At 55.0% G+C, this 21,257-nt stretch overlaps 1 protein-coding gene and 1 long non-coding RNA gene across 5 annotated transcripts in view; one reads left to right on the forward strand and one right to left on the reverse strand.

Moving 5' to 3' along the window:
* The window catches only part of DTNB (dystrobrevin beta), a 251,360-nt gene extending 240,576 nt beyond the window's left edge, over positions 1–10,784 (forward strand). Inside the window, exon 22 of one of the 4 annotated variants that reach the window (XM_034659796.1) lies at positions 1,187–10,784. In XM_034659796.1, the coding sequence (XP_034515687.1) occupies positions 1,187–1,479 (293 nt within the window). In that variant the 3' untranslated portion in view covers positions 1,480–10,784. The remainder of the gene's footprint in view (positions 1–1,186) is intronic. The other 3 variants (XM_034659801.1, XM_034659799.1, XM_034659803.1) reach the window with 3 other exon arrangements.
* A 987-nt stretch (positions 10,785–11,771) lies between these two features.
* Positions 11,772–15,456, reverse strand: LOC117802047. The gene is made up of 3 exons (XR_004625064.1): positions 15,379–15,456; positions 14,486–14,619; positions 11,772–12,017 (listed from the first exon to the last, which is right to left on the reverse strand). It is a non-coding gene; the product is annotated as an uncharacterized LOC117802047 (long non-coding RNA).
* Between the last annotated feature and the right edge of the window lie 5,801 nt (positions 15,457–21,257).

The following is a 21,257-nucleotide window of genomic DNA, read 5'->3' on the forward strand; positions in this document are numbered from 1 at the left end:
TGAAAATAATTGGACAACCAAATCTGTTCAGGAGAAGAGTTCTTTCAAGGATAGATGTCTTTGGCCATGAGGTGTCTCTTTGTGGATGTTTCTTCCCCTCCCACACTCTTGTGTCAAGCTGTCTTCCTCAGTTATAGATCATCCAGGCAGAAGAGCCAGGGCTGCAGCCCCACGATCCCCCCGGCCCTTCCAAGGAGTCCCCTTCTGGAGCAGCCTCCCAGCCTTTCTCTGATCGCCCCACCCCCATGGGTACCAGGGCCTGGAGGGGTTCTGGGCGGGGGGTGCTGCTGTCTCTGAGCCGGCACCGACTCAGGGATTGCACAAGCTACGAGGGGAAGTGTGCACGCTGCAGAAATTCTCCCACTGCCTCAAAAAGCTCAGGGCCTCCGGGGCCTCCAGGGCCTCCAGGGCTTGGGCAGGGCTCCACCTAATCTCACGGCACATTCAGGCGAGGCCCTTCCCAACAGCAGGCCTCAGCTGCCCCAGCCAAGGAGGGAGTCAGGAGCTGACTTGCCCCTCGGGAGGCTGCCAGAGCCCCTCTCCCTGGGGCACAGAGGAACTGGGGGATAAGGAAAAGGCACGTTGGAACCATGCGGCCCACCCTCTTCATGCAGATGAGGAAACGAAGGCCCACAGCCTGGGAGCTTGATGCCAGAAGTAGACTCAGAGTGGCGTCCCCTGATGCTGTCTTGTGGCCCTGTCGGGAGTTAACGAGAAACTCGCTAGTAATTGAGTCAAATGAAAAGCATAAACACTTAGGTGGCTCAGTTTCACAGACCCTTATGTTTTGCCCTCCTCCGGCCTGAGGCTAAGGCTGTCTTGCCTTCCACTCAGTATTTATAGGCACCTCTCCAAGCTCAGTGCCCTCCTCAGTCACAATCCTTCTTTCCAAAAAAGCACCACATTCCAAACCTTGCACTGTGAACCCAGTTCTTTCTTCCTGGAAACATTTCCTGACCCTGTGACCTCAGCAACGACCGCAAAACCCCCAGGTACCCCAGAAAAGAGAATACCCCTTTCCCTAAAAGGGGGCATGAGTGTTATCAGTTCTTTGTGTCTCCCAAGTTGAAAGGTAAGGATCCCAACAGCCCCTTCCCAGGACATTGTCTTGTCTCCAGCAGCTGTTAGCATTGGCTCGCAGGCCCTCCGTAGTGCCCGTGAGTAACAGTGCGTCTGTCCTGCACAGGGCACATGCAGCAAGCTGGCGTTGACATGAGGAAGGCGAGGCCCTCCCCCAGAGGCGCATTCCTGTCCATCTTTCTGCTGCACACCTGGACCAGGCTTGCAGGCTGCCAGATGTCACTACCTGGCAGGGAGAGGGGAGCCCCAGCCAGTGGGAAGTGGGAGGGGCTGCCCGGGGCCACTGCCCCTTGCACAGTCCTGCATGAACTAGCATCTTCCTCACTCCCCTCAGGCCATGGTCTCATCTCTGCAACAGGAATTTACCGGGAGGTTGAAAAGAGAAAAGAAACAGCATGAATCTCCTGTGTGTGTGACCTGATGGAGTTCTTGCCGGCACATGGGGTGCTCCCCAGGGTGGGGGCCCAAGTTGCCTTCCTACCTTTGACCTTTAAAAACCGACAAATTTTCTTCCCTGTATCGTGCAAAGACGGCTTCAGGCCTTGCTCAGTTTTACAGACATTCACACCCTGGCCACAGTGCTAAAAATAGCCTCCTTCCTTTCTCTCGCACTGGTGAGGCTTCCGCCCGCCCCGTTTGATGCCGGGGCTCTGCAGCCTAGGCGGGAAGGGAGAGCGCAGAGCTCTGCCCTGCAGCCCTGGACGGTTCCTCCTCCCGCAGCCGAGGATTCTCTGCCGCAAAGCCAGCAGCTGGCCGGGCAGGGAGCACTGATCCGTGACCGCCAGAGGGAGCACTGACCCCCAGGCGCTGTGCTCGTGCAGCCTCTCCCCTGCTCGGGGTTCCACTATGCTCTGGCACTCATGATAATCAATCCCAATTCCCGGTGATTTTCATTTATTTTTTTTCTGCTCCCTGGGCTCCAGGATGTTATTTTTAGTAGGAGAACTGCTATAAATATTTATAAAGGGCAGTGACTGGAATGAAGTGAGAGGCCCCACAGCTGGCTCTCTCACCCCCCCCACCACACACGCCTCTGCAGACAGACCCCTGCCCACTGCCGGGGGAGGCCGGTGCAGAGCCAGTGGGCTCAGCCCGTAGCCACACACGGAGACAGTCACATGGAAAGCTCGTGAGGGCGTAGCCAGGGCAACACAGGGGCGGGGGTGACTGCATCCTTCCCTCTCACAGTCCCTGCTCCCTGTTACTCCCACCCCCGAAGGAGGTGAAGGCTTGTGTGAGGCAGTGCTGTGCCCTGCTAGGCCCAGCGCCTCCATGTCAGGAATACGAGGTGTGAGGGGCAGGTGCCACCTGGATCCCTCCAGCTGTGTGACAGCAAAAAGGAAATGGGAGCCTGAGGAGAAGCCCCCATGCCTGCGGAGGGCTTGCCTCCCACAGCAGCTCCGGAACGCTGCCTCGCCTCAACTGTGACCTCCAGCGAGCCGAGGCCCTGGAGGGCCAGCAGTGGCTCTGGTAAAATAAAAACACTGGCGAAAAGGTTCTCCCACACACTGAGGAAATGGGGATCCAGCCTTGCCTGGAGGGCCAGATGGGGCAAGAATGAAAGTGACCATATGGAAAGTTCTGGGAGACACTCCGTGCCAACCAATGGTGAGATTAGGTGTGGGGGGACTGCAAGAGGGTCTCAGGGATGACCCTGTGGGGTGAGTATGTGCTTCTCCCACAATCCTGACTTCCATCACGTTGTACCCTGCCCCTGAAGACAGGGCCGAATCCCACCTCCCAGTTCCTCACATGAACTGCTTGCTTCTTCCAGAGCAGAAAGAGCCAAGGAACAGTCCGATTAAAAGCACCAGTGGCTCCGAACCAGCCAGGTGCTCAGGCCGGCTACGGTGCACGTGGTGCGCACAGTGTCCTCCGGGCCCCGGGCATGCCCCTCCACAAGGGAGGCTGCCCGACTCCACAAGGCCTCCGACCACCACTCAGCAGGTGCTCAAGCCAAGGAGGAGCCTCAATTTCTCAACCCCCAGAGAGGCTCTGCACTCCAGCCTCTCCCCTGCCCCTGGGAGATGAGAAGGGGGACCAAGGAGAGCCATGGGGATGAGCTCAGATGCCAGCACGACAGTGCACGGGGCGTGGGGTTTTATATAAATTCTCGTTGACAGCTGCGTTCTTTTACAGCAAGAATATCCACCATTACCTAAGGCCCCGAGGTGCCTCCTGACTTCTTGGCATCTGCTGTAGAATGCAGATCTGTATCAGAAGTTAGGAGCTGGTCCCTTTGCTCAACTCTGACCTAGAACACAGGTGTCATGGGGGGGGGGCACTTCCTTCGTAATTGCTCTGCGACCATTCAGGAGTCCAATTGAACCTGAGCAGAGTATCTTTTAAGAGAAGTGATATACTGTCGGCACCACCGGCCCCCTGGGCTGGTGTTTTGTAGCTGTGAAGACCCCTGGAGAGGTCCTGAGCGCGTTCTGGGTCTCCAGGAGGTGGTGGTGGTTCCGCCAAGCTCAGGCCCAGAACTGCCAGCCGCGCCCAGCTTCCGTGTACGGGCAGCCCCCTCATCTGCTGCTCATTCCTTATCCACTGGCAGACTCCCCCTCTTTCGCATTGCTTACTCCCTGCTCCCGTAGTCCGTGACAGCTTCAGAAAGGTACAGTTGCTATGGCAATGCCTGGAGCCATCTGAATTCCTGCTGCACCTTCTGGAAGAAAAGGGCTTACGAAGAACCATTCAGTGGATTCCAAATCTAGCCTCCCCTGGCTCTCTTGAGCCAGGGGCCAGATGCCTGTTAGAAACTGGGAGTGTGGGAGGTAGATAGCCCATCTTCCTTGGAAAGATACCCCTAAGGCTGCAAGCCTGACCGTGCACCCGATGTTCTCCATGTGCGGATCAGAAAACTAAGTGAGGCTTCCTGCCTGGCTCTCAGGTAGGACACTATTCCAGTGGTCCTCAAACTCAGAATCCGAATCCCCTGGAAGGCTCGTTAATATATGGAGAGCCAGGTCCCACCCCCCGTTTCTGATTCAGTAGCAGTTCTCACAGGCTCCTGGGTGGTAGTGGCCCTGCTGGTCCAAAGACTACATTGTGAGGACCACTGGGCACGCTTACGAGTAGGAAAAAAGTCTCAGGAGCTGTGGCCAATCTGGTGGAGAAAGTCCAGAATCTGTGGTCTGTTCTAAAGGAAGAAAAAGAGGGGGGTCTCAGCAATCATTTTTCTTGGTTAGGTGCTCTGGGGAACATGTGCTGAGACAAGGGTCCTACACTTTTTTTCTTTCCAACAATCAATAAACACAGACCTTCCCCCTAGATGTGTAAGAGGGGGCAGCATCACAAGACAGGTCATGAATGTACAGAAGACCGATATCCCAGATGTCCAGGGACTGAGTGGGTCTTGCACGGTCTAGAGTCTTAGCAATGGGGGAGGCTAAGGGCCTGCCTGGCTCCAGAAGGAGATGGGGAGACGTGGGGTAACAGTCACCTGACCCCCACAGTTGGAGCTTTTACACCAAAATGCTTTCTCCGAATGCAAATACCATATGCCACTCCAAACCCCATGTTTGGGCCTCAGCTGGGTTGCTCTCGGCCTACCTGAGGCTCTGACCCCCCAAGTATAATTCTAAGAGGAAATGATTACTGCAGGGCCCAAGATAAGGTTGCAAGCCTTCCCAGTTCTGAAGAGCAGATCCCACGGGTTCCGACACATCTGCATTCTTAACCCTGCATGGAAAACCAGGTCTGTGGGTGATGGGCTTGGTGTCTTCTCCGAGGCGTGCTTGCGAGCAGGTGGGGCGTGCTGGAGCCATCAGCCCTCTGCCTCCTACTCCAAGGGACACAGCTAAGGGAGGGCCATGGTGTAAAAGAAGTGGGCATCAACTCAGTTTACAAGTTCCAGAAAGCAATACTAGTTTCGCAGTTGTTTGAAAGTTTGGATGGGCAGTGAGTGCTTTCATTTTGAAAATGCATCATTCGTAAGGGACACCGTGAGGCACACTGGACTTGCGGGTGGTGGAAGGATGCTCTGAAAGGCAGGCGCCAGATGGCCATCTTGGTATTTCTGAAGGGAAGGGAGCCTGGCACTACCAGAGATAGACATTAAGAAGGGACAAGTAGGGGCGCCTGGCTGGCTCAGTCAGTAGAGCATGGAACTCTTGACCTCAGGATCATGAGTTTAAGTCCCATGTTGGGTGTAGAGTTTACTTTAAAGAAAAAAAAATGGGGGTGGGGACAAGTAGCTTGGAGTGGGACCGTCATTCCATCGAGAAGATACTTAGGAGCTCTGACTGTGTGCTGAGCACCAGGCCCCCTTCTCAGGTCTCCAGGGCCTTAGAGGTTAAGGTTGGTCTGAGTTCATAACTAGGGGGTACAGATGGGATTGGAGGGCCTGCACTGCCCTCTGAAGCCTATTGGACTGGGGACAGTGGGCACAAATGGGACAGGGCACAGGGGAAGGGAAATGGCCACTGCTGAGAGTGGTTCTGGTCATGTGGAAGTGTTGGTCTTCAGGCCCCTGAGCAGGAGAGGACACTAGGAAGGGTGTGTCCTGTGAGTTTAAACGTTTACAGCCCCTGGGGCCCAGGCACAGGGGTAACAGTTCATTAAAATTCATAGTTAGAGCCTGAATCCCCCTCGGCCCCTGCAGAATCCTCAACCAGAGAAACCTGTTGGGGTGTTGGCCTCCAGCCACTGCCGTGCCTCCCAGAGTCTGAAGGCCTGCCGCCTGCGGGGGGATGGCTGGGCAGACGACCCTCCCCCGGTGACCCTCCCCCGGTGAGGCGAGTCGTCAGTGCACCAGCGCACACACATGGTGGGGCCCTCTGGCCCGCAGCTTCAGGCCACAGGTGCTGTGGCTTTCCCCCTCAGGAGAGTGAATCCGTAGACTCAGCACATGACCTGGGGCGGGAGGGTGGAGTGGGGGGCGTGTCTACACCAACAGGCCCCACGATCACCTGTACCCAGTGGGCTTTTCCTTCAGGTCCCAGCTCGTGGGGCACGCCCGCTCCACCATGGCCTGGTCCCAAGACCTGTCACTCCATCTTTGCCTCCCTCCCCACCTGCAGCTGGCACCCTTGCACACCAGCCATCCATCCCCGAACAGGAAGAACTGGGTCCGGATCTGGGGTCCAAACTTTCTGGAAAACTCCTCCACCCACAGCTGCTCAGAATCCCAGGCCTCCTGGGCAGGGCCCCCATCTTCCTGATCCCTCAGAAAGCAGGCCCTGGGGCTCCTCTTCCACAAAGCCCAATGGCCACCAGGGGCGACGGGTAGCGACTTGTTCACCTGCGCATGGACGGCCCGGACGAGGCCCTGCCCGCCGAGGCCCCTTGGTCTGTGAGATGTTGCCTCTGAGGCTCCCCTGATGGGGTTGGCCCTTTGGAAGAAGGCATATGCGCCTGGGGCTGCCGAGGAGGAGGGCACGCAGAGAGGAAGTAGGGAGCGCGCCAGGCGGGGCTGAGGAGCAGCTCGGGGACAGGGCAGGAGCGGGGTGCGGCCCGGGGGCTGAGGAAGGAAGCCTGAGCTTCCTCCCCGCGGATGAGCTTCCAGCGGGACCAGCTCCTCAGAACCAGATTCAGGAGCATGAGAAACGAGGCCTCCCTGCTTGGGGACCTCAGTGGGTCCCCCTCTTGCCTTGATGGCTGGTCAGCATTTGTCCTACTTTCATCCTTGCCTAGGCAACCATCTGGGTTCACCCTTTGCCACCAGCCTACCCTGGGAGCCCACTCAGAGGAGGGGGCAAAGGACCGGAATACAGAGAGCTGCAGGGTGGCGTGGGGGACCAGAGAGAGGGGAGTGAAGGGGGAGGAAAGGGGGGGAAGAGGGGCAGAGCTCAGGTGAGGAGGGGCATTTTGACTCTGGGGTGCAGTGGGCGGGACTGCAGGTGGAGACAGGAGGGGGAGCAGATTATCACTCCTGAGCCCCAGGCTTAGGGGATCTCATTCCTGTCCTGCTGTTGCCACAGCTTGCCCCCACATTTTACCCTAATTAGTCCCCAACTGGAAAGTGGTGCGGCATATGCCTTCCTCTGGGATTCCTACCCCTAGCGTGGCCCTTGGCCCAGAAGTCAGAGGCCTTATCTCGCCTGCCCTCCCTCCTCTCCACGTCCCACCCTGCCCCCAGCCTGGTTTATAGAGCTGGGTTGCAGCCTCAAAAGGGGTGATGGAATTTCCCTGGGGGTTGTCTTGTCAAGGAGTCTCTTATCTTCCTGCCTTCGGCCATCACTGGAGAGTGGAGGGGAGTTAGATCGGGGTCATTGTGAGGCCTCTGGAGCCAAACTTTGCAAACTGTGGGGTTTAAAGCTAGGGTGGAGTTGGGGAGGCCCTGTTTAACATTTCTGTTTACTGAGGCCCCTACCCTGACCTGCCACGGCCCACCTCACTTAGCTCCTGACTGGTCTTTCCTGCCCCCATTTTATGACGGAGATTGGGTCTTGCCTCACCCGCATAGTCTTTTAAGGGGGGGACAGCTCCCTGGACAAGGTCATTCTCTAGGGGTATTGCACACACGGAACTACCTTCACAAAGGCTTGGCACACCCAAGACAGGAACTCACTTCGAGCAGGGACCCGGGGCAATTCAGAAACCACAGTCAGCCCGAGGCTGTGTGTCTAGAGAGGACTGTCCCGGCACTGTGAAGAGACCCAAAGAAAGTGGAACTCAACCTTGAGAAACCAGCCAACAGAGCTGCTTGAAGACATCTAGGAAGGAGTTAATGAAGGAAAATACTAGAACAGAAAAAACAGCAAGATAATTACACACATAATCAATTGTAGCTGTTCCGTAAGATGCATGAAATGTCAGGCTCACTGATGTCACCGAGGGATGGGAACCAGGAGGGCTTCTTAGAGCTTTGCTCTAAAGAGACGGGAAGAGAGTATGTTAAGTGCCTACTGTGTGCCAGGTACATTCACATACGTGGATCTTACTTCGTGTCGGTCCCTCAACAAAGCTGTGATGTCGGTATCCTCGATTCCGAGAACGAGGATCAGAAGTCAAGTCACCTGCCCAAGATCACAGGATCCTATCTGTCGGCTGGACTGGGCTGCAGCCCTCCTTCCCAGTCTGTCAGACTGCTGAAATGGCAGAACTTCGGCAACACTTCAAGGAAGAGGAAGGCTGTTCCAAGCTTGGGGGAGGAAGAGCAGAGAGATGGCTTAGGGAAGGAAGTGTTGAATCAGTTGACTTTAGAGCCTGGTTTGCCTACTTTGAAAATCACAAGGGAGAAACAGTCACCCAGATTTGCTGATAAATATATATATATATAAAATCCTGACCAAGATAGTGTCTCTGATTCCTAATCTCACCTCTCCTCCGGGCGTACCTTTCTCCCATACCCCTCAGTCAGCGCAAACCCAGCCTGGACGTGCCACAGACCCTGGGGTTTGTTTTCCCCCAATGAGGGCCCCCCGAGCCCCAGCCCATGAGAAGAGAAGGTGGAGACGTGAGCGCAGACCCGTGCAGATGGGGTGTGCATGTGTGTCGGCCCCGTTCTAAGCACAGGACTTCATCCCCACAGCCCTCCCCGGGAGCTACTGGCACCGACGTCCCCAGTCCGCAGGTGAGGCAGCTGGAATGAGGAAAGCGTTTCACCCAGGGACACAGGGTAACAAGTGGCAGGGACCTGAAGCCAGGCAAGCTGTGTCCAAAGGCATGTCCCGACCACCATGCTCTGTGTCTCCCGCCAACAGCGCCGGAGCCAGATGTCTGTGCCCGGCACGGTGATGCTCTTTCCCCGTATTCGCTCCCGCAGGAAAGGAGGAGGTAAAGACTCGGCCTCTGGTTAAGCCGAGTGGTCTTCCCCTAGGGCCCGCTTCGCCTTGTGGACGCGGCACCCAAGGGGGCCCATGTCAACGTCTGGGGCTCCTTGGACTCCAGCTGACTTTGCAGGGCAGGATTGCAAGGTCCTCTGTCCACCTGTCCCATTCGGCCCTCACACTGAAGGGACTTGTGGGTTCCATCAACAGCCCCTGGCGGTGGGAGGAGGAGGAAAGGGGGGCCGAATCCCTGATAGACCCAGCGGCGGGGCAGGAATCAACAGGAATTTGATCGTTAGTCCTATGGAGTGATGTGCCGGGCCTTCCAGGCTTCCTTCTGCTGATGATGCATCGAGGCGACCAGCCCTGCTGTTCAGGATCATGCTGGACCTTAGGGCAGGGTGTTGAAGGACGACAGCCCATGAGAACATACTAACCGCTCTGCGCCTCACTTTGCAGCCCGGCCTTAGGCGAAGTGAGCATTCACCCCACCTCTGCCCAAGCCACATTACAAAGCTTTCTCATTCACCAACAGGGATGTTTCCCACCACCAGGCTCTCCCAGCCAACGGAGGGAGGGTCCCTTCCCCACCTTAGTCCCCCTCCCCGAGGGAGGTCAGTCTGGAGCTGTGGCATCTAACCTGGCCAAGCACAGGGGCTCCCCCTCCTCTCTGCTGCTTTTTATTTAATATTTTTTATTTATTTAATTTTTATTTTATTTTTAAGTAAGCTCTATGCCCAATGGGGGGCTTGAACTCATGACCATGAGTGAGATCAAGGGTCACGTGTTCCACCAACTGAGCCAGCCAGGTGCCCCTCTCTGCTTCTTCTAAGTTGTTTGCAAAATCAGAGGGGGTCAATGGGTACATATTGCATTAAAAATAGAGTTCTTAATTTGCCATCCACACGTGGTTGTGTGTGTACAATGTTGTCTCTTTCCCCAAAGTGGGAGGGCGTGTTATGTAAAATGGCGATAATAGTACAAGGTGATGCTTGTTAATCACCACACTCGGGGTGCAGAAAGTGCCCGGGAAATCAGGGAAGGAGGAAGGGTTCAACCACAAGTAAATCAAATGATAGGAAACGATGAAAAAACAGAATATGTGTCTCTTATTACATGAACTCATTCCTTCACTTGCTCACTCAGCCTGGCCAAGGCTGCTTTTAGATAGAGTTCCAGCGAGTTCTTCTATTGTTTCCTCTGCTTGTTAAGTCTTAAATATGCCTGGTCAGCAACCGTAGCGTCTTCGGTTTTAAAAAACACATATTAAAAGCTATTTTTGAAGCAAAACCTTCCTCTTGGGATAAAACTTCCCTTCACTGGCTCTTGCCTTTGAAGCCACGCGTCCCCTGCTCCGAGCCAGCGCACCTCCTTGAGGTCTTTCAGTCTGGAGGCCTGCGGGGTGGCAGTGTGCCTCGGCCGTTTCCAGTTACACCCCTCGAGCTGAGGCTGAAGGGATGGTGTTAGCAAGTTGAGTTTCCAAAGGGTCAATCTTATTTTGAACCAGCCTGTCGAAACAAAATCAACTCAACCCAAAACACATACAAAGCAAATGAATGTATCTGTGTGCAGATTTACCTTAAAAATACAAGGGCGAGTTGCAAAGGGCCCGTGGAGCTTCCAGGGAGGGGAGGAGGATCTGTTTCAGCTTCCCCAACATAGGAGGTGAAGACATGGCACCCCAAACCAGGTCCTGGCCCTGGGTGGTTAAGATTGGGCTCGGGCCTGGAATGACCCACACCTCCTCCCATCCTTGGGCCCAGGATTGGGGCAGATGACCGAGAAAGCACGCACTTCACCTGCGGAGGCCTCCTCACCCTCCCCCACGGCAGAGGCCAGGCCGGGCACGGGGCATCACAAGGACGTGGGCAACAGAGGAAAGGGCAAGGCTCACTCCTCAGCCTCACACTGGGCTGACCCTTCGCTGGCACTGACACTTGCTCCCCTGCTCCTGCCCCAGTCTCGTTCATCCCCTTGGCCCTCTGGGGTAGGAGCACTTGAAGGTGGCGTCAGGGGGCAGGTCCCCGTCATTTGGGCTACGGAGGTAGGTGCTCTGCTTGCTGTTTGGGGTCTAAATGAGAGGGTGTCACAGAGAATGGCCTCGAGTCATTTTCTTTGGCCCAAGAGGTATTTTTAAAACAATTTAATACGTTGCAAATGGTGAAACATCAGAAGATTTTACAGAAAAGTCCAGATTTACAGCTTCTCTGGAGAAGTTAGAGTATCTGGCTACTCTGGTCCCACAAGTCCCCCATGGCAACAATTCTGCCGAAGACCCTCACGCACCCTCCTTCTCACTGACCATGCCTGCGTGTCCTGGGCTGCTGCTCCGGGGGCTGCCGGGGCCTGGAAACAGCAGGTCCTTTCCTGCCGTGTGGGGGTGTCCGTTCATCCTCTGAAGCCCCAGCCACAGAGCACCGACCCTTCCACTCCCACCTCCTCACCATTCCCAAGCTGCAGCCCAGAAGAAGCCTCCCTCTGGCCCCAAGGAGAAGAACGAGCCCTTTTAAGACGAGCCGAGACAACTGAATTTCTGGGGAGCTCAGACTTGTGGGAAAGCATCCACACCCACAGTTATCCCACCCCCCTTTACCATGCAGACCCAGAGTGCTGGGCCAGAAAGGCCAGAGAGGGGCCTTGCCACTGAGTCAGAGACAGTCCCCTTGGCCCCGGTCACCTGCTGCCACTGTGCCTTCAGCCACCATCACTGTGGGGAAACTCCGATGGCAAAAGCCCCACACCCCCAATCTATATGTGGACCGTGCTGTTTTGCTCATCAGCGGCCGATGTAAGATTTGCATAGGTAAATGCCAAACTGTGGTGTTCCTGGCAGACATGACTTCGGGCCACCCCATGCTGATGGTGGCCTGGTAATGACTGTCCAGGATGGCCCCGGGCTATAAGCAGGAAAGGAGAGAGATTTGAGAGAAACAAGCAACTGAGGAAGAATAGGAGGAGAGATGCTCCAATGTTGTCACAATCAGGAAGTCAGCAGCCCAGAAGCTCACGTCCCTGGAAACGATTAGGCCTTGTGTCTCCATTCATTCAACATATACAACCTTGAACCTTGGAGCTTTGAACGTGTGCTCCTCTTGACTTCCTGAATGGACTGTAAGCATCCCGAGGTTGGGGATGGTGACCTCTTTCTTCAAGTCTTCTCACAGCAGGAAATATGACATTCTCCAACATTCCTCAGGACTAAAATGAATGCTTATGGACAAATACCTAAAGTGCAAATGATTTAATAAATATAGATGGATAAAATCTGCCCATCAACCAACACCTATGAAATGCTCGGATAGTAAGTATCTGAACAAAGTTTACAAGTAGTATTGCTATTTTATTGCTTTTAAAAAAAAAGATTTTATTTATTCATTTGACAGAAAGAAGCAGGCTTACCACTGAGCAGGGAGCCCGATGAGGGGCTCAGTCCCAGGACCCTGGGATCATGACCTGAGCCAAAGGCAGACGCCTAACTGACGGAGCCACCCAGGTGCCCCTATTTTGTTGCTTGAAAAAATTTATATCTATATATATAAATTATATATATATATATATATTTTTTTTTTTTAGAGAGAGCAAGCACAAGCAGGAGGGGCAGGGGGAGTAGGAGAGAGAATCTCAAGCAGACTCCCCACTGAGCGTGGAGCCCGATGCGGGGCTCCATCTCACGACCTTGAGATTATGAACTGAGCGGAAATCAAGAGTCAGATGCTTAACTGACCATGCCATGCAGGTGCCATCTCCCATCACCTGTCTTCCTGAGTGACCTCCACCAACCCACGTCCGCTGCCGGCCCCAATTAGAGCGGAGAAGCTAGTGTGCTCTCCTGAAGCAGCCTGGGGACCCCCATCCTGCGGACTCGGGAGCCAGCGCCTGCCTGCAGGTGTTTCCTGGGGAGGAGGCAGGCAGTCCGATTACTCCGGCCCAAGGGAAGCAATGTTTTGTTCTGGTGCAGTGACCACTGTGGATATTCCCACTTGGGAACACCCAGAAGGGGTATAGACCTTCCCTGACACACCAGTCCACTTGAAGCAGGGGAGAAGAAGCCAGAAGTGAGCGCTAAGGGCAGATTGGGCTGATTCTGAGCAAGCAAATGGCTGATGATGGGGACCCAGAGAGTGCATTGGCCTGGAAATGAAACTTAAATTAGAACCAAATTGTTGTGTAGACTGTTCCTAACTAATCTGGGTAAAAGGCTGCTTTTCAGGGCAGTTAATGACTACGTGGTTTACGATGATGCAGAAAAGCATCCGTCTCTAGAAAGAACTCAGGCTACCGGGGATGGTAAGGACCTCGTGGAGGGGCAGAGGGGAGCCAGTGCTCGAGCCGTATGGGGTCCTCTCACTGACTAGGAAAGAGCCTGCCTGTGGTCCCGGCCGCCCCCTGGTCACCTGGGGGCCCCCCGGACCTTTGCTCTAACTCTTTCAGTCCCGGCAGCCCGTGTGCCCCCACTTCCACTCTGTCTGGTCTCGCTCTCCAGCTCCGCGGCCGGTGCAGGTGACCCGCCCAGCTCCCAGAGGTCTCCGCGGGCACCAGGCCTACGCTCTGCCCCGACTTGCTCCCAAGGCATTCAGGCCTGTTGGGGCACCTCAGGCTGCCCTGGGCCTCTTCCTCCCATGACCTCCCCAGGCCTGGCCTGACTTTAACCTCTGGAATCTTCTCTCTTCTCTCTCTGTGAGCCTGCCCCCTGCAAGCCCCTCACTAAGGCTCCTTCTTCTGCCCCATCTTTCCTCCCAGGCGCCTTTGCCGCAAGGGCCCTGCCCTCCTCTCTGAGCTTGTCCTGTCCTCTCTCAGACGCCCAGGTGAGGTCCTATTTCTGGGGGAAGCTTCCTTGGGCTCCCTACCCTGGACCTTGCTTTCTTGGGCAGCCGTAGGGTAGAGTGGAACAAACAGGGGCTTTGGGGGGGCCGACATGCCTGCATCTGAATCCTCATGCTGCTCCTTTCTAGAATGTGATGTCAGCTAGGTCACGCCTTATTCTCCGCATCTGTAAAAGGAGGATCCTTTCAGCCTGCATGGTTGTTATAAAGACTATATTAAAAGTCTGGGAGAGTGCTGGGCACGTAGCAAACCATCAAGGTCCTTTCCTTCCCTTCCTCCGACGCTAAGTGCCCCGCCCGCTCGACACTGCGGCCCTGCCCTTCCAGAGCCTCAGCCCTGGGGAGCGCTCCGGAGCCGGGCCTGGCAGCAGGTGGCTCAGTCACCCCACTGGTGTCTCCCAGGGCCAGCGAGGGCCACAGGGGCTTGGGGCACCAGTTAATCTCCCCTGCACGGACGCATGAGGGGCCACCAGTGTGCGGTCCAGAGTGCTGAGCTGAACGGACGTCTGTTCCCGGGGTAGCCTTCCCGTCACAGGAAGAACCACTTCCGGGGTGGAGGCTGCTCCAGGAATGCCGGGTAAGGACCAGGACAGGATGGGCGGGACCAGCTCACGGACCCCACCCCCAAGCACCCGCACACCCCTCTCTGGTGACCAGTGGCCCCCTCAGTGGGTGAAGCCGACGTTTCAAGCCTCTGAAACTCCAGAGTCTCGCACCAGCCTTCTCTCAGGGCACAGAGGCCTCTCAGAACAATTTATCCTTCGATGGGGATCCCCGCTCTGCACACTCCTCATTACACGGAAGGAAGCTTCTCTACAGACCAGGAGGAATCTGCTTTCTTCATTCATTTAACAAATATTCATAGAGTACCTGCTAGGGGGCAGACATATCCCAGGCCCTGGGGATACAGGTACCTGCCCTCTGGAAGCTTCCATTCCGGGGTGGGAGCCACACAACAGACGATCTCGTGTGCTGCCAGGAGGTGGAAGACGCTTGGTGGGGGGCTGTAGGGGAAGCAGGGGAAAGTTTAGAGAGGATGTGGCGGGGAGGGCAGCCTGTGAACTTTCTAGGGTTCTCAGTCTCTGCCCCTGTGTGCAGGAACTTTGTTTTTTGTTTAAAGATCTTATTTATTTATTTATTTATTTGAGAGAGAGAGAGAAAGAAAGAAAGAAAGAACAAGCAGGGAAAGGGCCAGAGACAGAGGGAGAGGTAGGCTCCCCATTGAGCAGGGAGGATGTGGGGCTCGATCCCAAGACCCTGGGATCATGACCTGAGCCGAAGGCAGATGCTTCACCAAACTGAGCCACCCAGGCGTCCCCCAGAAAATGGCCACTTTTTAGGGGAACAAAAAGAAAACAATTACACTTGGCAGGAAATTCCTCTGTTAGGTGCCCAGTTGAGGACAAACGCTTTGCTCTGGCAGCTTATGACCCTCTGGGTCATGTCCCACCATTGCCGGCCACCCAGGCTAGACTCTCCCAGCAACTAATCCAGCCTCAGACTAAAACCTTCCTGCCTCCTTTCCCCCTGCTTCTCCCCTCTGAAGTCCACGCTCTGTCCACAGTCAGGTGTGGCTTGTTTGCATGCTTGCTTCGCCAGCCCTTCATTGGCTACCTTCTCCAGGGACAAAGTTGATAGTCCCCCTATCCTATCTGACCGCAGAATATAGCTTTCTACCTGGAACAAGAAAAGAATATTCTGGAAGTTACACACTTTCCAGTGCTTTCCTCCACACCAACCAGACAGAAGTCCAGGTAGCCCACCTTGGCTGCCCGAGGGTATCTTACGAACCACCTCAAATCTCCTTCTACTCCTCCCTGGCTTCCTCGTCTTCACAAGGGAGCCCACGGGTTTTCTAGAATAAGATCAGCTACGCTTCAGTAGCCTGCTCTTCGGGGGAGGGGCTCTGTGGCCTGCCCTCAGTACTACACTTCCTCAAATCTCCACGCTTCTCTTTCAGAGCACCAGCCACTTTTCATTTACTGCCACAAAGGAGTTTTTTGCTTTGTTTTGTTTTAATTTGGCATGGACGTGATCGCTAAATCCTGTCTGTGAGCTCCTTGAGGGCAGGGCCCAGGTCCGTTTTGCTCCCTGTTGACTCCACGAAACCCCGCTCAATGCCTGGCAGATAGTAGAAGCGTAACAGTTGTCAAATGTGCAAATAAAATAAACCCAAGATACAAGTATATTGGTACTATGCATACAACAAAGACGAAGGAAACACGAAAAAGGAAGGTCTGAGTGGTAGACCCTAACCCTCGGCCCCCTTAGAAATAAACGAGGTATTGATTACAAATAGGCCTGACCAAGGATGTTCCCTGATGTGTACATTTATGAGGCGTCTTATAAGGGTATGAAAAATGGAAACTCAGTTTAGCTGTAGAGAAAAAAATAATAACATGAAACACACAGAGACACGCACCCCTTCCTCTCGGCCCTCCCTAAAACCTGCTCTGGACACGAAAAGAAAGCGAGACTAAGCCCAACCAATCAGAAGTCAGCTTTTCCAAGGCCCGGCCCGCCGCCGGGGTGACGGACAGCAAGCTCCGCACCAACGCAGCGCCACCTGCAGGTCGAGGGGTGCACATGCGGCGCCTGCCGGGAGGGTGCTTTGCCGGGACCTGGCCGGTCTCGGTAGCCCGTAGAGGCGCCGGCCTCCGGTCCGCACGCCCACTCCGCACGCCCCCGAGTCAGAGCGCACAGGGGGCCGCTGTGGGGTCCTTCAGGCAGGAGCCTCTGAGGAGCTGTCAAGCGGTGTTTATCTTGTTTACTCAAGTGACTTGGCCCACAACTTTCCCCTACTTTAAGCTATCCCTGCTTGGCCAGAAGAATGGATTTGATGAGGAAAAGTGTCTGAGAAAAGTGACACAAGAGTGGTTTTAAATGCTTCAGTTGCATCTGTTTGGGGCCCAACCTTCATTAAGCAGATGGATGTGGAGAGGGCCTAGCACCCTTCCCCTGGTTCCCAGTCAGTGGGGCAGGGCTGGGGGGGGGGTTGCTCCACTCCCACTCCCTGCCCCCCCCACTCCCTACCCCCCACCCCCAGCTAGTAACCCGGAGAGCCCAGGCTGCTGGCACTACACCCAGACCTGCAGGTCACCCTCTCTGAATGGGCCTGACTGGGTGACTGTCAGCCCTGCTCTCCCTCACCTGGGCAGGGCACAGAACTAAAATTATCATATGCATTTCATATTCCTTATTCCTGATTTTTAAAAAATTTTATTTATTTATTTATTTGCAAAGTTTATTTATGTAAATCATCTCTACACCCAATGTGGGGCTCAAACTCACTACCCCAAGATCAAGAGTTGCCTGCTCCTCTGACTGAGCCAGCCAGGCGCCCCCTTATTCCTAATTTGAAAGAAGGTCTGAGGAGTATTCCTGCAGAACACTGAAGACTTGCTTGGCTCAAGGTAGATTTTTCCCTTGTGTCACTCAGTGGCCCTCAGGACAACCCATTGGTGCTGCCTGCCCTACTCTTCAGGAGGGGTTTGTTCTGGAAGGAGGGCAGCCCAACATCCGGGATGTCCAGATGCTCTCAGGAACCCCCGGTATGGGGAAGGTCAGGGAGGACAAAAGTGTGGGGAAGAGGCATTTTTATTTTAGTGAGCAGCTGCTATGTGCCACGTACCATGTTAGATTTCTTTTTTTTTTAAAGATTTTATTTATTTATTTGACAGACATAGAGACAGCCAGCGAGAGAGGGAACACAAGCGGGGAGTGGGAGAGGAAGAAGCAGGCTCCCAGCGGAGGAGCCTGATGTGGGGCTCGATCCCATACGCTGGGATCATGCCCCGAGCCGAAGCCAGACGCTTAACCGCTGTGCCACGCAGGCGCCCCCATGTTAGATTTCTGACCAGAACAACAACATCCTCACAAAAGCCCAAGAAATTTCATTTAAAAAACATATTTATCATTTGAATATCACATATTAATTTTATACAAACAAGAATATCCCTTAAGGCTCTTCTTCTACCACCTGGCCCTGCTTTTCTTGCCTGTGGCCAAAGCAAGTGGGAGTCTGTAGGATGGAATGGACAGGTATGCCACCAAAATCACCTGACAAGGGAGTCCAGATCCCGGTCTGATTACTACCAGAGCAATTGCGAGAGCTGGAAAATAAGGACCCAGGCCTTTCCCAGCTGGGCAAGGAAGAAGCTCGAGGTTTCTGAAGGAACTGGCTCTGGAAACTCCAAGATGATGTGTCCGGTCAAGGGGGAGTGGACAGGACAACCCGATGAGCCCTGCTCACTGCTGGCTGCTGGGAAGGGAGGGTCTAGGTCAATTACGGAATCTGGGAAATCTGGTCTTTGTCCAAAACCACCATAGTGGCGAGGGAAGACTTGCTTCTTGGGGACACAAGTTTGCCCTGGCAGAGTCAACAGCCAACCCAGGACCTAAGACAGGCAATTCCTGTCAATCCCTAGGCCAATGCCTAGGCATCACAGTAAAGTAGCCTGTGCTGGGGGTAAACTGAGGCAGGCAGTTGGGGTCCCAGCAGGGGTACTGCAGGGGCAGGGCTGGGGTGAGGCCTGCCTGGGGACAGAGCTGTGAGCCCAAAGGTAGGTCCTATTGAGGGAATTTTCCATATTCCTTTCCCACTTCTGAGACAAGGGACAGAGAGAAGCGGAAAGGCAATTAATAAAGTTACTGTTAGTACACCTGAAACTAATACCACACTGCATGTTAATTAGGCTGCGATTAAAACATATTAGACTTGCATTAAAAATAAACAACTGAAAGTCCTGTCTGCTGATGTTTGTGGAGCGCTTGCTGGGTGCCAGGCTCTGTACTGGGCGCTTAGCGTTTTCCATCAAATTCTCCCAGCGAGCCCAGGTGTGGGCAGGCCCGTCCTGCCTCATTACTGCCGAGTTCACAGCGTCTGCGGAGTGGCCAGGCCCGACTCACCGCCGCATCTACCCGAAACGAAGGCCCTGCCCTTCACCGCAACACCGCCCTGGGACTGGAGCCCCGGTGAGCGAGACCCCCCCTTGGCCCAGGGAATCTGACCTGAGTCCCATGCTGTTGCAGCTCCCTGTGTGGGCCTGGGAAACATGGACTTCTCTGGGCCACCAAACACCTCCTTTGTTTACAAGGGGTTTTGCTCTCCACGTCCCCTGCTGGGTGTTTGGGGGTCATTTCTATCATTCCTACCCTGGTCCTCTGTTTGGTTAGAAAAGGAATAGATGTGCAGAAGAGGGGCAGACATGAGGGGCTGGTGGGGGGGATGTCCTGAGTCCTAAAGTGGATTCCTGCATCCGTTGATCATCCCCACGTGTGGTCTGGACTCAACCGCCCCCCGGTGGGGGGTGGGGCAGTGGAGCCTGTTGCCAAGCCCACGTTTCAGAAAACTAACATCTTCTCAGGTCGAAGAGCAAGTCAGAGGCAGAGCTAGGGTGGTTAATCCAGGTCTCTCGAGCCCTAGACCAGGCTGCTCTCGGCTCCCTGGGCTCAGGCCCCAGGCTGGAGCAGAGGAGGAAGAATAGGAGAGGGGGTGTCTGCAGGGCTGTGGTCCTTTCTGAAAGCCTAAGGCCGAACCCATGTTCTTGCCTTTGCCAGCTTCCAGAGGCCACTCACAGCCCTTGACTCATGGCCCCTTCTCCTTCAAAGACGATAGCGGCAGGTCAGGCCCCCCTCGCACCTTGTCCCTGTGTTGCTGACTCTGCTGTCTTCTCCCCTACTTCGAAGGCCCCCTGTGATTACACCGAGCCCCCTCCCCCGGGATAATCCAGGTGATCTCCCCATCTCCAGCTGGGCTGACTAGCAACCTTGATGCCCCTTGCCATGTGACCTAACATATTCCCAGGTTCCAGGGATTAGGATGTGGACATCTTTGGGAGTCACTATTCTGGCTGCCATATGCCCCTTGTCCCAAAGGCGGCTTCCCCCAAATAGTCACATTTCCTGCACATCGGCCTGTGGACTGTGATTTGCACCAGCGGCCCTCTCCCGAGTACCTCTCGGAAAAGATGGTGTCCGGCCCCAGCCTCATCCCCAGAGAATTTCCCCTCCATTCCATTTTTGGCTTCCTGTGTTCCCCTGCAAGGATTCCTGGGAGGTGCCAGCTCCTGGTGGGCAGGCCCTGGTTCCCACCTTCTCAGCATTCCCCTGTCTTTCTGTGTGTCCCTCCCACAAGTGGACCCCTGGCCTCTGGCCTGGAGGAGGGACAGGGAGACAGGCCCAGGTTGCTGGCCAGGCTCGGCAGGGGAAGGCAGACTTGTCTGCAGATGGGACAAGGAGGTGGTCGAGGCTGGCGCATCAGCTGACAGGCCGCCAGTCCTGGAGTGAGCAAAGGGCTATGGAATCCATTCCTGTCCTCCCAGACCCCAGGGAGGGTCCTGTGCCTCACCGGAGAAACGGAGTTGGTTTCAGTTGGTGAAATGGAGATGGGGGGCCAGGCTCAGCCTGCTTGTGTGGCCCTGCTCTGCTTGGGGGTGGAGGGGGGTGGAGGAAGCCGACCAGGCAGACAGCTGTGCCAGGATCTTTTGGGAGCTGGGGTGGAGGCTGTGAGTTTGTCCATGTCCCCGAAGAGCTGGGGACAGCTGGGAATTGGGCATCACTGCTGGTCACCGTCCATGCTGTCCCCTGCCCCTTACACTCTTTTGACACTGTCCTCTCAGGGGCCACCTGGGGCCATCTTGGGTCAAATGCAGCCACCTTGTCTTTGCTCCCTGTACTAGGCAGCCAAAACGGTTTCCTGGGACTCAGACCCTGTGTAGTCCCTTCCCCTTGAGTGTGGGCCGGTCCTGGTGACTTGCTGTTTACAAAAAGAGTAGGAGAAAAGCTTCTAAGATGCTGACACGGAAGTCTGCGACTTCCCTCCTGCCTGCACACTGTCTCCCTGTCACTCTGACGAAGGCAGCTGCCATCTTGTGAGCTGCCCTGTGGAGAGGCCACACGGCAGGGAACTGGGAGCCACTTTCAGCCCTCAGCCAGCATTGAATAGATGGCCTCAGTCGGACAACCCACAAGGAACTGAATCTTGTTAAGAACAACCACATGAGGAAGCTTGGAAATGGATCCTTCCCTGTCAGACCTGGAGATGGCTGGACCCACCCCCAGATTCCTGACACACAGAATCTGTGAGATAATGAATGTTGCTGTTCAAACCACCAAGGTCTGGGTTAGTTTGTTACTCAGGGATCGATCACACACAACCCCCTTTGTCCTTGACCCTGTTGCCCCATCAGCCCTTTGTCCTTGGCCTTTGTTTACTCATCTGGTTCTCCCCTTGCCTTCCCAGCCTCCTCCTCTCTCCTTCGCCATCATCTCTTCCACCCCAGGCTGAGGTCCCCCCCAGCATCTCTGGTCTCCACACACCTCAGGGAGAACCCATCTATTCACGGCTTCAGTACCGTGTCTATAGCAATGTTCTTCCGGTCGTTCCCCCCGTTCCATCAGCTCATCTGCATTCAGTTCCATTTCTCCTCCGGCCCCTGAATATATATTTTATCTGGATGTTACTATAACAACCCAAACCAGTGAATATGTCCCTTCCCGTCATCTCTGTTTCCAGTCAGCAATAGATGTTCCTTTTGGAAGGAGGCTGATGGCTTGCCCATACCCCCTGTCAGAGCTGAGCACAGATCCCCTCGCCTCTGAGCTGCCTCCCTCCAAAGTAGACTCGCCTTCCTTAAACATG

This window comes from Ailuropoda melanoleuca, chromosome 4 (assembly GCF_002007445.2).
Source record: "Ailuropoda melanoleuca isolate Jingjing chromosome 4, ASM200744v2, whole genome shotgun sequence".
Taxonomy (NCBI): Eukaryota; Metazoa; Chordata; class Mammalia; order Carnivora; family Ursidae; genus Ailuropoda; species Ailuropoda melanoleuca.